The 15,550-nt window shown below is 39.9% G+C and overlaps 1 protein-coding gene across 4 annotated transcripts in view; it reads left to right on the plus strand.

Moving 5' to 3' along the window:
• The window catches only part of FBXO15 (F-box protein 15), a 30,679-nt gene that overhangs the window by 2,324 nt on the left and 12,805 nt on the right, over positions 1–15,550 (plus strand). For 2 of the 4 annotated variants that reach the window (XM_065053023.1, XM_021291382.2), the window contains exons 2-7: positions 383–502; positions 2,442–2,546; positions 8,850–9,092; positions 9,364–9,573; positions 12,113–12,242; positions 14,612–14,694. In XM_065053023.1, the coding sequence (XP_064909095.1) occupies positions 383–502; positions 2,442–2,546; positions 8,850–9,092; positions 9,364–9,573; positions 12,113–12,242; positions 14,612–14,694 (891 nt within the window). The remainder of the gene's footprint in view (positions 1–382; positions 503–2,441; positions 2,547–8,849; positions 9,093–9,363; positions 9,574–12,112; positions 12,243–14,611; positions 14,695–15,550) is intronic. The other 2 variants (XM_065053024.1, XM_065053025.1) reach the window with 2 other exon arrangements.

The following is a 15,550-nucleotide window of genomic DNA, read 5'->3' on the forward strand; positions in this document are numbered from 1 at the left end:
GGGAGCTCTGTCTGCTCAGTGCCATCACTGGGTATTGTGCTGGTTAACACATGTTAACAAATGTTAGCAAATGTTAACACATATTAACAAATGTTAACAAATCTCTACTGGATTTCAATTGATGTAGTGGTGCAGCACAATTCCTTTCTGAGTATTGTGAGAGATGAGGAGAGATACTTGTGAGTTTAAATCTGACATCTTCCTGATGTCAGGTATTTTAGTGTGGTGGTGATTGTTCAAATTTGTGAACTGACAGTAATGAGTTACCATCTGATGTGTTTCCTGAATCCTGTCTCAGTTGAGATGTGGTGTCTAGGTGTGCATAATGTGCATATTTCTTCATTTTGTGGTGATGAGACTCCTAACAGCTTTTCCTTTTTAGAAACAGGTCAAGAAGCTTTGCTGCCAGGTCTGGGGAATGTTCTGAAACTGTAAATGCTGCGATTGAAAGTCTGCATTTGACACCTTCCATAAAACCTAAACCTAATTTGTGCATTGAGAGGTATGTCTTTAGCTTAGGAGCAAGGGTGGAAGACCCCTTGCAGACTATAAACCATGTTTTGATTGCTTCCAGTCATGTTTGTACCTTGGAGATATCCATGTCAGATGTTCTGAGTGGAAAATAAAATATTTGCTTTCCTGGCCTACTTTGTGATCCTTGGGTTGACTTTCTGATGTTTTCTGGTATGGTTCTCCCTCATTTCCTTTTCTAAGTTCGTATGAAATATGTAGGTTTTCCAAGTCATACAAAGCCTTCAGCAACACCTTTGCAAATCATAGGCTGTGTTGTTCCCTGAGAATAAAAATTCTTATGTATTACTTCAATAAAAGCCAGTTTGGAATTAAAGTTCACATGTTTCTTTTGATGCTGGTTGCTTTGTATAGAGAGGCTTAGGATGGTGGACTGGGATGAGGGGAGAGAAATAACGTGTCTGCTGCATATTTGCTGCAAGGTAAATGTTCTCTTCCTGTTGGACAGTGAATGGGCACTTTTGATATAATTGTTTTAATATATGATGCTAATGTTTGATATAATTGTTTCTTTTTGAAAATTAGTTACGTTTCTACAAAAACCATCTAAGAATATGTTATGAGATTAATTAATTTTCTTTGTTTTATACATTTTGTAGCTTCCTGCGTAATAGTTTATCATTTTTCCATTGGGTGGCCCATTCAATCCTTTTTGCTATTAGGTTAGTGTGAAAGACGAGAAAAAAGAAAAAATAATTTTTTCAGCTTTCTTCAAAGAAAAAAGAATGTTGTTGCAAAAACTACAGTTGATAATGCTGGATCAAGCATATTATTTTAGCTAATTTGCAACTTTTAAAGAGAGAATTTCTAAAGTATCTATGTAATAAATGCACTGACTGCTTTGGATTTACAGTGTTTGAGTTATTTCACATAATAAATGTGAAAGTTTTGTCATGGTCACTGCTATCTTAGTGCAACTAAGATTTTGGGTTTTAATAGAAACCTTGGAGTATTGGCATTATTATCACTCTGCTTGAAAGTTACATGCTTCTGAATAAAGTATTATAAATTGGCAAGTGTTGTAAATGACCCAGTGGTAAATGGACAAGAGAGACAACCGAGGTGTCGACTTTCACAGCGTTTTGTGTTTTCAGTGGTGATTTTGATGTTCCAATACTCTCATGATCCAAAAAGTTAGAGTATAAAATGCATGTTTTTAAAAACTCTGTGCAGCTACCAGATACTTCTTGAAGGGTATGAGGTTTCTGTCTGTTAATACAAAAATCACAGTGGCTCATTTCCAGGTTGCGCTGTAGTTGTTGTGCTTGGACTGGCACCTGCATTTCAGGCAGCCTTACAGATGCAAAAAAACATTAATTTTCTCCAGATGCCACTCAGCTCTTATTTTGAATTTCACATCTTTCCGTTGTCATAAATTAAAACCGTATAAGACTCTTGGGCCCACATGGTTTGAAGATTTTGATGAGGTAAAGCATGATCTTGCTGTTTGACGAGGACCTGTCCTTGTCCATCCTGAGATCTAATGCCACAGTCAGGAGAAGAGCGAGTATACACAGTTCTGGTAAATGCTGGTGGTTATGGACCAAGTGTTAAAATTGTGATACAAGCAGTGAGAAACTGAAGTTGAATGAGGTAGTTTCATGTCAAATGGGGTTAAAATTAACAAAGTTTAATGAAAATGTGAACCCATAACTTTTTATGTGATTGTGCTGAGCCACTTGAATGAGCTGGGGTGAAACGATTTAAACAAATATCTTACATCAATGAGAGACAAATTGGAACCCAAACTCTGCAGATGAATTCTGCAGGTCAGTTTTAATTTCCGTGCTTACAAGCTGATAATTTCCATCTCTTGTTTTGCTCTTGTTTGGAATCAAAATGTTTTGCCATTGTCGTTTCTGGAATTTGCAGGCAAGTCCAATGGTATTTGTCTTTCTCTTGTTTTCCAGCATGCCATCAGAAATGCTGATGAAGATATTTTCCTATTTGGATGCTGTGTCCCTGTTGTCTGTTGGTTGTGTAAATAAGCGCTTCTATCATCTGGCCAACGATAAGTAAGGAAGAGTGAAGCATAAGTGCTAATCTTAATCGTGCAGCAGTTGAGTTTACCTGAGTTATGAGTCTTTCTAATTTAGTTTTACTGGTGCCAGAGCACTGATGCATGTACCTACTGGCAATTACTCTGCTGAAAATGTACTGCATAACTCACAGTACAATGTGTTTTATGGAATTCTAGCTGAGCAAGCCCTGTTGAGTTTAATGGGAATTATGAGGCAAAAACAAAATACAGTGTTTTGAAATGTTGCTATTAGCATTTATTTTGTTGTAAAATTTGCATATATTTGTTTGTATTCACATGTACCTCCAACAGCTTTTTTGTTCAGGCAATCCTTAGTGGTGTGTTGGGTATGCTCAAGCAGAAGAGGAGAGTTTACAGGTCATGGAACCAGGGGCTAGCCACTTGGGAGGAATATAAGGCTGCTGTTAGAGGATGTAGGAAGGCAGCTAGGATAGCCAAGGCCTCCTTAGAATTACAGCTGGCGAGAGGGGTCAAGGACAGCAAAAAGAACTTTTTCAAATACATAGCAGATAAAACTAACACCACAGGCAATGTAGGCCCACTGGTGAACGGGGTGGGTGCCCTGGTGGCAGAAGATACAGAGAAGGCAGAATTACTGAATGCCTTCTTTGTCTCTGTCTACTCTGCCGGAGGCTGACCTGGGGAGCCCTGTACCCCTGAGACCCCGGATGAAGCCAGGTCAATGGAGGAGTTTGCTTTAGTTGATGAGGACTGGGTTAGGGAGCAATTAAATAGTCTGGACATCCATAAATCCATGGGTCCAGATGGGATGCATCCGCGGGTGCTGAGGGAGCTGGCTGAAGTCATTGCTGGACCGCTCTCCATCATCTTTGCCAAGTCTTGGGAAATGGGAGAGGTGCCCGAGGATTGGAGGAAAGCAAATGTAACTCCAGTCTTCAAAAAGGGCAAGAAGGAGGACCTGGGTAATTATAGACCGGTCAGCCTCACCTCTGTCCCTGGGAAAGTAATGGAACAGCTTATCCTTGGTGCCATCTCAAGGCATATCAAGGATAAGAGGGTTATTAGGGGCAGTCAGCATGGCTTTACCAAGGGTAAGTCATGCTTGACCAACCTCATAGCCTTTTATGAGAATGTAACAAGGTGGATGGAGGATGGCAGAGCGGTGGATGTGGTCTACCTTGACTTCAGTAAAGCCTTTGACACAGTCTCCCACAGCATCCTCACAGCTAAGTTGAGGAGGTGTGGTCTAGACAGTAGAGTAGTGAGGTGGGTTGCAAACTGGCTTAAGGAGAGAAGCCAGAGAGTGGTATTCAATGGTGCGGAGTCTAGTTGGAGGCCAGTATCTAGTGGAGTGCCTCAGGGGTCAGTACTGGGGCCAATATTATTTAATATATTCATTAACGATTTAGACGAGGGAATAGAGTGTACTATCAGCAAGTCTGCTGATGACACTAAGCTGGGAGGAGTGGCTGACACACTAGAAGGCTGTGCTGCCATCCAGCGGGACCTGGACAGGCTGGAGAGTTGGGCGGGGAATAACCTGATGAAATTTAACAAGGGAAAGTGTAGAGTCCTGCATCTGGGCAGGAACAACCCCAGGTTCCAGTATAGATTGGGAAATTACATATTAGAGAGCAGTGTAGGGGAAAGGGACCTGGGGGTCCTGGTGGACAGCAGGATGACCATGAGCCAGCACTGTGCCCTTGTGGCCAGGAAGGCCAATGGCATCCTTGGGTGTATTAGAAGGGGGTGGTTAGTAGATCAAGAGAGGTCCTCCTTCCCCTCTACTCCGCCTGGTGAGATCACATCTGGAATCTTGGGTCCAGTTCTGGGCCCCTCAGTTCAAGAAGGACAGGGAACGGCTGGAGAGGGTCCAGCATAGGGCAACAAAGATGATTAAGGGAGTGGAGCACCTCCCTTATGAAGAAAGGCTGAGGGAGCTGGGTCTCTTTAGTTTGGAGAAGAGGAGACTGAGGGGTGACCTTATTAATGCTTATAAATATATAACGGGTGAGTGCCATGAGGATGGAGCCAGGCTCTTCTCGGTGGCAAACAATGATAGGACAAGGGGTAATGGGATCAAGCTGGAACATAAGAGGTTCTACTTAAATTTGAGAAGAAACTTCTTCTCAGTGAGGGTGCCAGAGCACTGGAACAGGCTGCCCAGGGAGGTTGTGGAGTCTCCTTCTCTGGAGACATTCAAAACCCGCCTGGACACATTCCTGTGTAACATCACTTAGGTGTTCCTGCTCCGGCAGGGGGATTGGACTAGATGATCTTTTGAGGTCCCTTCCAATCCAAACATACTGTGATACTGTGTGTAGCCAGTAGCTTTATAGAATTGTCATAGCTTTTATAATTTTGAAGTACTATTTATCTAGCTCTTTCATCAGGTTTTTGCACAGGGTTTGATTTAGTCAAGTGATTCCCTAGTGGGTTTTATCTGTTGCTCTTTTTGTCAGATTTCAGTGGCTTCTAAATAAAAAAAAAAAAAAAGTGAAGATAAATACTGTGGGTTTTTTTTGTGTGTGTGTGTTTGTTTTTTTTTTGTTGTTTGTTTGTTTGTTTGTTTGTTTTTTTGTGAGCAATTGCTTATACCGAGTTCACAAATTGCTCCTACCAGTATCACGATAATCTTGTGAAAGGATCAAGAGGTTGGTATGTGATAACTAGGGTTTCTGGGTATCTTTTTTTTTTTTTCTAGAATTCTGCTGCATTCATGTTGTTTAAATGAGACAATGTCTTAATGTATGGCAAGTTGCTGCATCTCATATTTATCCATTTCTCATTTGCCAAAACTTGCGCAGTGTATCGGCGAACATTGGCATCGACACCTTTAGAAGTGATGAATTTAAAGGGAAAGCCATAATCCAGATTTATTTTTTGAGGCTGTCACGAGATGCATGTAGATAAAAATTGCATAGTTGACATAAATTATATATCTTAATATGTGTTTTCCACTTCAGCATAGTAAGGTAGGATAAAATCATTGTGGCTGTTTAGGGGAAGCTGATTAATCTGTCTTCATCTCAAGAATGTCTGTTTCCATTTTCTAATCCCAACAGAGATTATTTTGTGTGCGCAAATGGGATTTGAGGAAGATATACTTTCCCTTATCAAGGAGACTGACTGGTTCAGTGTGACTACGTCACTTCTTCATGATGGATTTCCATGGACTGTCTTGAGCACCTGAATCTTGTGGTGAATTAACAGAAGTTTGAATTGAAGTCCCTCATATCTCTGTGACAAATCTCATCTTGCCTTTTAGGCAGAGTGTCTTTTGAGAAGATGCTGTCCTTGATGCAACAGGGCCATCAGTCTTTCATCGTGATTTATCTGTGCTGCCTAATGCAGTGCTTTTTTTTTTGGGGCTCTTCCAATAATATGTGTGCTGCCTAATGGAGTGCTTTGTCTTTGAGCTCTTCCAATAATGTCTGTGCTTTAACAGTTCTGTGGCACTTATGTCTTCAATGTACCTGTTGAAGACAAGGAAATGCTTCTGACCTCCCTTTCTGCATGCCCCTCGCCCCAGTACTATTCCAGACTTTTCTGTCGTGCAGTGTGGGAAACTCACACAGATGGTCTGTCTGAAAGCCTGAGGGTTCTGATCACCAGCAGAGAGTGCCTGTGTAAAAGGTGAGAAGCCAGAGCACAAGGGAAGATCGTTTTGCCATTGTGGTCAAGTGATGACTGACAAAGATGAGTGTGTGATTCTGGCATTTGAGATAGCAGCAGGAGGTTGGGTTGGCTTGTTGTGACAATATCTAATAAGAGTCCTTGAGAGGAGTATTATACTTAACACTTTGAGGCAAAAGTGGCACATATTTGGCTATGAAAGAGGCAAATTCATGCTTCCCTGTTGGATGCCTTTTTGATTTGTCTGGCGTGAATTCCTCAGAAGTTGAGGATGAAGGAGCAGTGATACCTCCCTAAACGCTTGTGATTCCAGGCCTCCCTCTTTTTTTTTTTCTCCTCTGCCATCCTGCCCTGACTGAATTTTTGAGCTGCCTGAACTGACTTTTCATCTGCTTGCACAATGCTGTTTTGGGAAAGGAAGAAGCAATTTGTAACTGAGCATGAGGAGAAGGGTGGTAGGTATTGGTGGCAAATCTGCCTTCATTCAACTACCATTCCCTGAGGTTGTCCCTTCAGAATGCAGGAGATGCCTACTACTAATCCCTGTCTTTTCAGCACTGAGCAGCTAGATGCTGAGCATCTCTCCCCATGAAAGAAAGGATGTCTGTCTTGGCAAGGGGTTTCTAGCTAACAGGAGAGTCTTATACGAGGACATCTTACTGGACATTTTAGGCTGACTAAGACCGGTTGGATGACACACAGCTCAGTTTCCTCTGATGATGGTGTGTCAAGGACATCTCTGTTTTCATCATTCTGCAATTCTTAGCTGCTTTGGAGCTAAAGAATAATTTCCTTCCTCCATCAGAAATGTTTTATGCTATCTGATAACTGGGTTGTCTTTTGTGGTCTCGAAAGGTATCTTGAATCTTTGTTTTACGTATAGGATTGTTCTTCATGTTCCGCCTCTCCCCCTGGAATTTGGTGAAAAGGAAGTTGGAGGCTCATGTTGACTGTGAACCCCCCTTTACCAGTCATGGAAGCTTATGGGTCTATGTGTTTCAAAGAGCTTTGAGTCAGAAAATGGCAGCGGGAGATTGTACGTAGACCTGCAGAGCAACAGGCTGGAAGGTTTTGGCAAAATCGCTGAGTACGTTTCCATCAATAACGAAGAACCCGGCTCCATCAATAACGAAGAACCCGGCTCTCGGCATGCGGGGACTTATTCTCAGCAGCTGATGAAGTGAGAGTTGTTTTCATGGGTAGGAGGCAGTCTGGGATGGATTCAGTCCTTGAATGCTTTAATGCCTTAAGGAGGGGAAAATGCATTACAAAGCATGTTAGTGCAAGTTTGCCTGGGGATAAGTGAGGACTGGTGAAGGTAATCTTGCTGATAAATGGTAGAGAATCTCTCTTGAGAATTTGTTTCTGTTGCTATTAATTTTCTTTAGTGCACTAATGTAGGCTGTGTGGCTAGCACTTTAAAATTAGAAAACTTATTGGAAGCCTTTATTCACAGATCGTTGTTTGAATTCTTGTAAATTCTTTTACTCAATATTCCCTGAACTGTGTTAAGGATACTGGGGTGCGAGGGGCAGAAATACAATCTCATATTTTTCCTAACAGGAAAGAGGTGAACCCATAATTCCTGTTACATGTTTCTTTGTTCTCTTCAAAAAGACAACTCTGAGCTTTTCAAAAGAGAGTGCAGAAGGGATTGACATGACAGTGGTACCACCACCAAACATAGGTGATTCTAATTGTACTACTCCACCCCACTTTCAGCTGGATCTGTGTGAGAAACTGGAGGGGTCCAGGCTGTCTTTGTTGGGTAAGAGGTGTTGAACCACTTTTTTTCACCAGCTGATTTTGTGTGAAGAGGATGCATTAGTGTTTTTGGGCAGAATTTTTGAAAGTAACTGCTTAACCTTAAATCAGTTTTCACTGAAGTTGCTATGTATGGCTGTGCTGTCTCTGAGCGTCCTCCTGGATCCCGTATTTTCAGGAAGACAGACAAATGTTACCTTTTATTTGTTTCCTCATAATAGCTTTCCCTCAGGGACGTACTGTGTGGTGCTTTGTTTGTTTGTGTGTTTGTTTTTAAATCTGCTTCTGTGTCAGTGAAGGAAATAGCAGCATAAGTGGAAGGAAGGCTTTTTAAAAACCACATACTCTAGTACTCTAGTGTGCTCTTAAGAGGCATAAAACAGTGGGAAGATCCCAATATCTGATGATCCTACTTTGAGATGTTTATCAACCTTACTGGCATATTGTAAAAATTAACTTTTTTTTTTTTTTTCTGTGGTAGAGCAGAAAGTCACAAGTGGATCTCATTTGGTATGTGTAATCCAGAACAAGAAACGTGTTCAGAGATTCCATGTTCTTTGATATAACCTAGTAGGCCCATGAGAAATGCTGACATCTTGCATCTATTGGTTCCTCTGCCTTCATGTTTCATGTTTGCACCAGGGAAACTGACTTCATATCAGCTGTCGGAAGGTCAAAATAGGCAAAAGTGTATAACTGTGCTTTTACATTTTCTTGACTAGTACTTATGATGCTACAGTTCCTGGTTTTCTATAGATTTAGATTTAGATCAAACCCAGTTTGCTGATAATCTATGCCTTCATGTTTTTCTGCTAACATTATGATGAGTGGTAGCTGAGACATGCATATAAGAATCATTAGGTAACTATTATTGAAATTTATGTGGTTTTCTTCTTTATTCTATTTTTATTTTCAGTGGAATCTGGCTGAAAATCTATTCCAGTTGTTTTCAACCAAAAAGGACAATGTGGAAAATGGAGTCTGACCAAACAGAAACTGTTTCTTTGGGCTGTATTCCTCTATGTGATAGAAAGCCTGGGTACTGGAAGAAAGAATACATCTTAAAACAAATAGCTGCTGTCAAAACTAGAGTAATGCGACTTGTTAAACCTGTAGATCCTTATACAGGTCTTCCATGTAAAAACAAAGAAGCTATGAAGTAAGCAATGCCTTGTCACAGAAGATGTTTACTGAAGAACGATATACTGAATATTAATGGCTTTGGAAATGATAGGGAGATATGGAAATAGAGCTATAAAATGTATATCATAATGGGAAGATATGGTGATAGCCTATAAATGACCTAGCCTGAGAAACATAAGTAGCAATTAGTAGAAATTTAGAAATTCTGTTGGAAGCATAGTTTAATTTTGTCACTTTGATAATCTTTTTTAAATTCCCCTCTTTCCTCTCAATTCCCAAAATAACAGAGCCTTGGGCTTGAGTTGGATAATTGTTCTAAAGGACAAAAATGGAAAGGAACATGTAATGGAGAAGGCAAACCTATCATTTAAGGACACATCTGTTAATATACTTTGGTATAGTACAAATTGGCCATGCTTGGACATCCTGTCAACCCTAAAACTATTTGGAGTTACACCGTTGCTTCCTGACCAAAGCAGAGCTCCCAGCAAGAATGGGTGAGTTTTAACATAGGATTTTTGTGGGTTTTTTGTTGTAATTGGTTGATTATGTGTCTGTAGGAACAATCTGAGCTTGGTTTGACTTAATTCTTTCTTAGAAACCCTCTCTGTAGTATTTCTTCCAAAGCCTATGGCCTTCATTGGTAGAGATTTTTTAGCAAGAAATAGATAATAATCTAGCAAACTATGACATTAATTTACAAGCTAATGTAGCTACTGGCATGCAGCATACTGACTGATAGGTCCTGCCTCGGGAAGCTGAATCTAAGGCATAGATACAAATGAGCATGAAACAAACATGTAGATCTGGGATAACTTGAGACACTTAGATTGGAACAGTTCATCAATGTTTGTGTGGCTACAGTCCAGTAAACTATGTTACTAACATTTATCTTCTTCTGTCTGATAGGTATGTATGTGAATTTAGGGAACCTGCTGTTTGGCTGCATGTACAGTATATAAATGTGTATATGTATATTTTTTAAAAAAAAGGCAGTCCACAGCACAGTGTTGGATGGCTGTTGTTTTGTAACTTAAGTGTGTACAATATTTTTCTGGCATTATATTCTGAGAAAAGATTTTTAAATTAAAAATGTGCATTTGAGATATATATGTATTTGATTGCTGTCAGGGAGTTTTCCACACGTGTCCCATCCCAACAGATGAGATGAGGGACGAGTTAATTCTAAATGTGACACGCGCCCTCACTCAACAGATGAGACCAGGTGTGAGTTAACTCTGGGTTAATTCTGCACGGTTATTTGAAGTGAATGACAGACAATCAGTCCTGGGGTCCAATTCAATTATGAGTTTTAGTAAAAGTACATGTTGGAATACCAGTTACAGCAAATAGTGACTTGGCAAAAGTATAACAGAACTTAACAACACATTAACAGTAAAAGCCCTATTACGAGCGATGTATTGGCAACCATTAGTAGTTATAATATGAAATTTAACCAAAATCCAACAGCAGAGCTTAAAGATGGTGTTATCCTTATGTGTTCAAAAGGGAAAGAGAGAAAGAGAGTGGTAGAGAGGGAAGGAAACTAAGGTATAAGGGAGAGAGAAAGAGAGTAATATATATATACAGAAGGAGAGACAAAGAAATGAGGGTATAGAAAAAAGGAGAGAAGGAAAGAGCAGAGAGAAAGGAAGAAAGAAAAGAGTGAGGGATCGAGTCTTTTACGGACCCACAGTGTGGATGACAGGACTTATGTGATGATGTATGATGGGCTCAGTGTTCCACGGCGAGGATGCTGGGGTTTGCTGTTCAGGAGCGCAGCGTCCTCCGGTGTCCGGTTCAGTTCCCGAGGCGAAGCTGGTGGGCTGAAGAGTCCTGAGGGTGCTGGATTTCCTTTGGTGAGGCTGGTACGATTCCCTGGCTGTGCTGTTTTAGGTGGACTTTTTTATAGCTCTCCGAGTAGAGAAAAGTCTGCGGGGGAAAGGGGTGATTGCAAAAGATCGACAAGTCCTGGGCCATGTTGAAGGGTCTCAGCTTTTTCCCTTTGTTTGCCAAGCTGGGAATATCAGAAGATGGGGCTATGTGCCCTATGGCTCATCCTCCACCTCTGGTATCGGTCAGCTGGCCTGGTCTGTGGCTCATTAGCTTGTCGTTGATATGTAAATCGCAGTTCCCCGATACTAAATGTATCACCTCCTGTGGCTGGCTGAACTAGTTTCACCACAATGTTTTCAGCCATGATCCTTATCAATACACAACAATGTGTCTATGTCTTATGTGTCATTTTAGTATATGCAACGTCAGCTACATGCTTCTTACACAAAACCCCTAGCAGTAGAGCTCTGAAAAGGGAGACTGGTGGTTCACCTACAAAAAACATGGTTCCTCAAGCAGAAGCAAAGTATTTGCCTAAAAAAATCAAGAGAAGCCTTTTCTGTAGAGGCCGAGTAGGTAACGCAGGCTCCACTTTCTGCTCTTTGTAATGCATCATTAGCCAATAAGAACGCCAGTGGAGTATGAACTTGAATAAAAGGGTGTTAAATCTGAGCTAAATGGAGCTAAATAGCTTTGATGACAGACAAATTCTAGAAATAACATTCTAAAAAAGGGAAAGCTTCCTCTTACAGAAGCTTTTAATTTATTATATTTATGATTTGATGCTTTCCTTGGAATTTTGCTTGTGTGGAGGAAGAATTTACCTTCTTAGTAGCTTGCTTCATACTGACAATTGTTCAGTGATTCCATCTAGTACCGATATAGTAGTACAAACAAATTATAAAGTAATTCTGTGTCTATTTTGAAATACTGGGCAAGCACATAAGTTTTTCTTTTTTAAGTAGTATATCAGGCCATCCTACTGTGGCTTTTGTTTCTTTCCTTGTAATGTGCTGAGATCCTGCTAGTGTGCTATGGTTCAAAGGTAAAATGTATGGCTGTGCATGCTGAATGCTTTCAGAACTATTTTCATTAAGTGCTGTTGGTCAGACTTCAGGGTTAAAATTGAAATTAGCCTGAACTTCTACATATATAAGGAGACATAGTCATGTTGCTACTTCCTATATCTTCTTTTCAAAGACCTCGCCAATGTTCCTTAATTGCTGAATACCATCTTGCAAACCTGAGTGAAAGTGGTGTAGCAATTGGTGCTGATAAGCTTGTCCAGCTCTTCAGTCTGAATCCAGAACTCTTAATAGGACTTTGGAAGGTAAGGTAACATTTTGTTTCAATACTTTACTCTGATGTGAAGAAACTGATTCTTTTTGCTTGCAGTTTGGGATTTTGGGAAGTTTTATTTGTTTGTTTTTAGTATTCCTTTTTTTTTTTTTTCCCTTTGAATTTTGAAAGATCTTGTCTGTAACTACAATAAAATACAGGTAGGGACAGCTAGCTGATGATTTATTGTATTAAAAAAAAATCCACCTCCAATTAAAAGAACAGTTATGTCTGATAGTATATCAGATACCGTGGTGACTTATTTTTGTGTTCAGTTGTATTTATTAGACAGTCTTCACATGTCAAAGTTTGGTAGCCTAGAGACATTGTAAATAGAGTGGTTTGAGGAGAGATGTGCTTCTTTCTTTGACTCATGCCTTGCCCTGTCCTTGTCACTTGAAGTGATGAATTCCCACAAGGCAACTTGGCTAGTTATTTCCTTTAATTTACATCACCAGGTATTCGTATCCTGCTCCAGCAGTAACAATGTTGAAAGTCATGCCTGTTTGGGGACGTTCAGTTCTTGATATTAACTGTCTGAGTTAAGGGGTTAGTCTCTGCAGGCTGTGTGTACAGATGAATGTCTTCAGAGAGCAGCGCAGAACATCCAAACTAGATGTCTGCTCTAAAGGAATCTGTGTCTTTGCACTGAATACACTGTGACCTCACTGTCTGCCTGAAGTTGCTTACAGTTAGGTGCTATGGAAGCCCATCTCGGATGTTCTGCTCTTGGTCTGAATTCAGAGGTGGCAGCCTTTTCCTCCTCCCCCAGTCATGCTAATGATGTAGATGGAAGTTATTTGGCTCTGGCAAGGAACTTCCCTCAAGGAGCCTGTGAACAGTTGTTCTGAACTCTGTCTCATTTCCAACTGGAAACTCTTGCTGCCTCCAGTGTGCACAGTCACCAGAGGAATGGTTTAAAACCACAGAAGGAATATTTGGTTCACTCTTAAAGCTGTCTTTTTCTTAGAAAACTTGACCTTGAAAGCTGATCTGCCTGGGTCTGTCATGGGTTGTCTCAGCCTATTAAAAACTCTGATAATTGAACAGTCATTTCTTCTGTATATTCAGAAGTTAAGTAGATTGGTGTCTTTGTGTTGCCCCTGTGGTCTAGCTAATGTGTTACCTGTTCCCATGCTTGGAAAGAGACTTCCTTCAGCACCTGGGAATTGTTCCATCATAACTTCAGTTACACAAAGTTGTTGACCATCGAATGCCTCACTCTAGTATATTTTTCCTGCTTACTTTTCTGAACAACTGTTCTTAATCTCTATGTGGGCAGAGTAACATTAGGCAGTTAATTGTAGATGGGTGTAATATTTGTAAATGCCACACTACTTTTTTTTTTTTTTTTTTCCACATAGCTGTGTAACAAAAATCGTTGATGCCAGTAGTTTTGACAACCAAGGACATGTTATGTGGGCCTTCTGTTGTTTGGTCAGAGAAAAACCGAGAGCCTCTGTGTGACTGATAGATCTCTGTCATTACATATGTTCTAGCTGTAATTTTACACTACGAATGTACAGGAATAGCTAAAACTAAAAGTTCAAGTAGGGGATGTAGTTTTCTTTTGATAACCCAGAGACATGAAAACAATAGTTACCCACTTTTCAGGACAGTAATAGACTGCTGATAGTGAATAATTTTGCTGTCGACCTATGTGTTTGCAAATGTAGGACTTAAAAATGCTTTAAAAAAATTTTTTATTTTTTTTTAAAGAGCTGAAATCCTAGTATTCTGTGTACTTGAAGTAATAGATACCTTTGGCTATGTTTAGTTCTCACATTGAGCTCTGAAGTTGCCTTTGAGATACATAGGCCTATAGAAGGTATCTCTTATCATTTTCCCAGGAGCATGTAATCTGGTGAAGACATCTGGGGTTTTACTTTGAAATTCAATGTTTCTATTGAATAGCTCCGTATTCTTCACTGGTGTTAGCCCTTTTTGTAAATAGTTCCTTATGTATTAAAATAAGCTTGATGCTTAGGTATTTAGTAGCTGGGAATAAGGCCTGTTTGAGCCTTTTTAGGTATCTGGTTTAAAGTGGTAAGTAGAAGCTAGAGAAGTACAATTTGTGGATTCCTGCTGCTTACTTTTACCCTGACATAGCTGGTTCCCCCTCTTTCCCCATAATACAGAAATGTGCTAGTCTTTTACATATATTCTCTATTCTTGTGAAAAGACGGTAGCAGTTATAGGCCTCCAAGTGTTTAAGCAAGCCATTATTATTAATATCATTACAGTTACTGGCAGAGTAATGAGCAGCAGCATTTATCTATGAATTTTAATGCTCAGGAAGACCTTGTGAAAAAAAAAATGTATTTCCAGATGAAAATACATCTACTTTAATTAACTTTTCAGGAGAAAAATGAAATTGCTTTTGTTATGGCGAGTCTTCATTATCATCAACTTCTTGAGAGAAGCACTTTGGGTTCTGCTACTGTGTAAGTTTTGGTTTCTCCTTTGTGGCTAATAAAGATAACCTTTTGAATAAAGCTTTGAGTTTTACAGTTAAAATTGGCTGCTGGTAAGAGGTTTATATTTAGGCAGTAATTAACTATTCTTGTTTAATATAAACAACCATTATGGTAACTACCTGCAAAGCTCTAGAAGTATTTTCATACTAAAATGTTGCCATTGTTATGGTATTATGGAGATAATTTAGTCATACAAGTGTATGAGTACTTGCTATATTAAGAAAGATAGAAATACACTGCACATGCTTTCTCCCTTTCCACATACAGTCTTTTTATTCCCTATTCCTTTTTGAAAGACCTAGAAAAGAGGGGACACATTTTAGGAAACAGGAAAATAATCTTTAGCTGTGTAAGGGGAGAAAAAAAAATCTAGGAAACTGGTGAGGTACCTGCATTTATTTTTCAGTCCTATTGAAAAACTAGCTGGATTTCCTATGAAGTATTTGTGTATATGTGTGTATTGCAGTGTATAATATACCTGTTTATACACTGTAAGCTGTTTAGAAAGATGGAGTTTTTTAGCTTTAGAAGATGATTTTGGGGATTTATTTTCCCCCTAGCCCACCTCAGCTTTTTGCTCAGATACTGTTGTATCTACTGGTAGTACTATGTGCCCACTATAATTTAGTGTGGCTCTTTTCACACAGAAGTTGAGACTTAACACCATGATCCTTACTACCAAATAGGGTCCTGTGGAGGGGCTGCTCATTTGCCCCTGGGATTTGGGCTCTTCTGGCCATTTGTGTGCAGTAGTTTCTCTTTTAGGTTAGGCACAGACAAAATTATTCAATAACTGCTACTCCACAGAAGTCTGTAGCTACTT

The sequence above is a fragment of the Columba livia genome, chromosome 2, assembly GCF_036013475.1.
Source record: "Columba livia isolate bColLiv1 breed racing homer chromosome 2, bColLiv1.pat.W.v2, whole genome shotgun sequence".
Lineage (NCBI taxonomy): Eukaryota > Metazoa > Chordata > Aves > Columbiformes > Columbidae > Columba > Columba livia.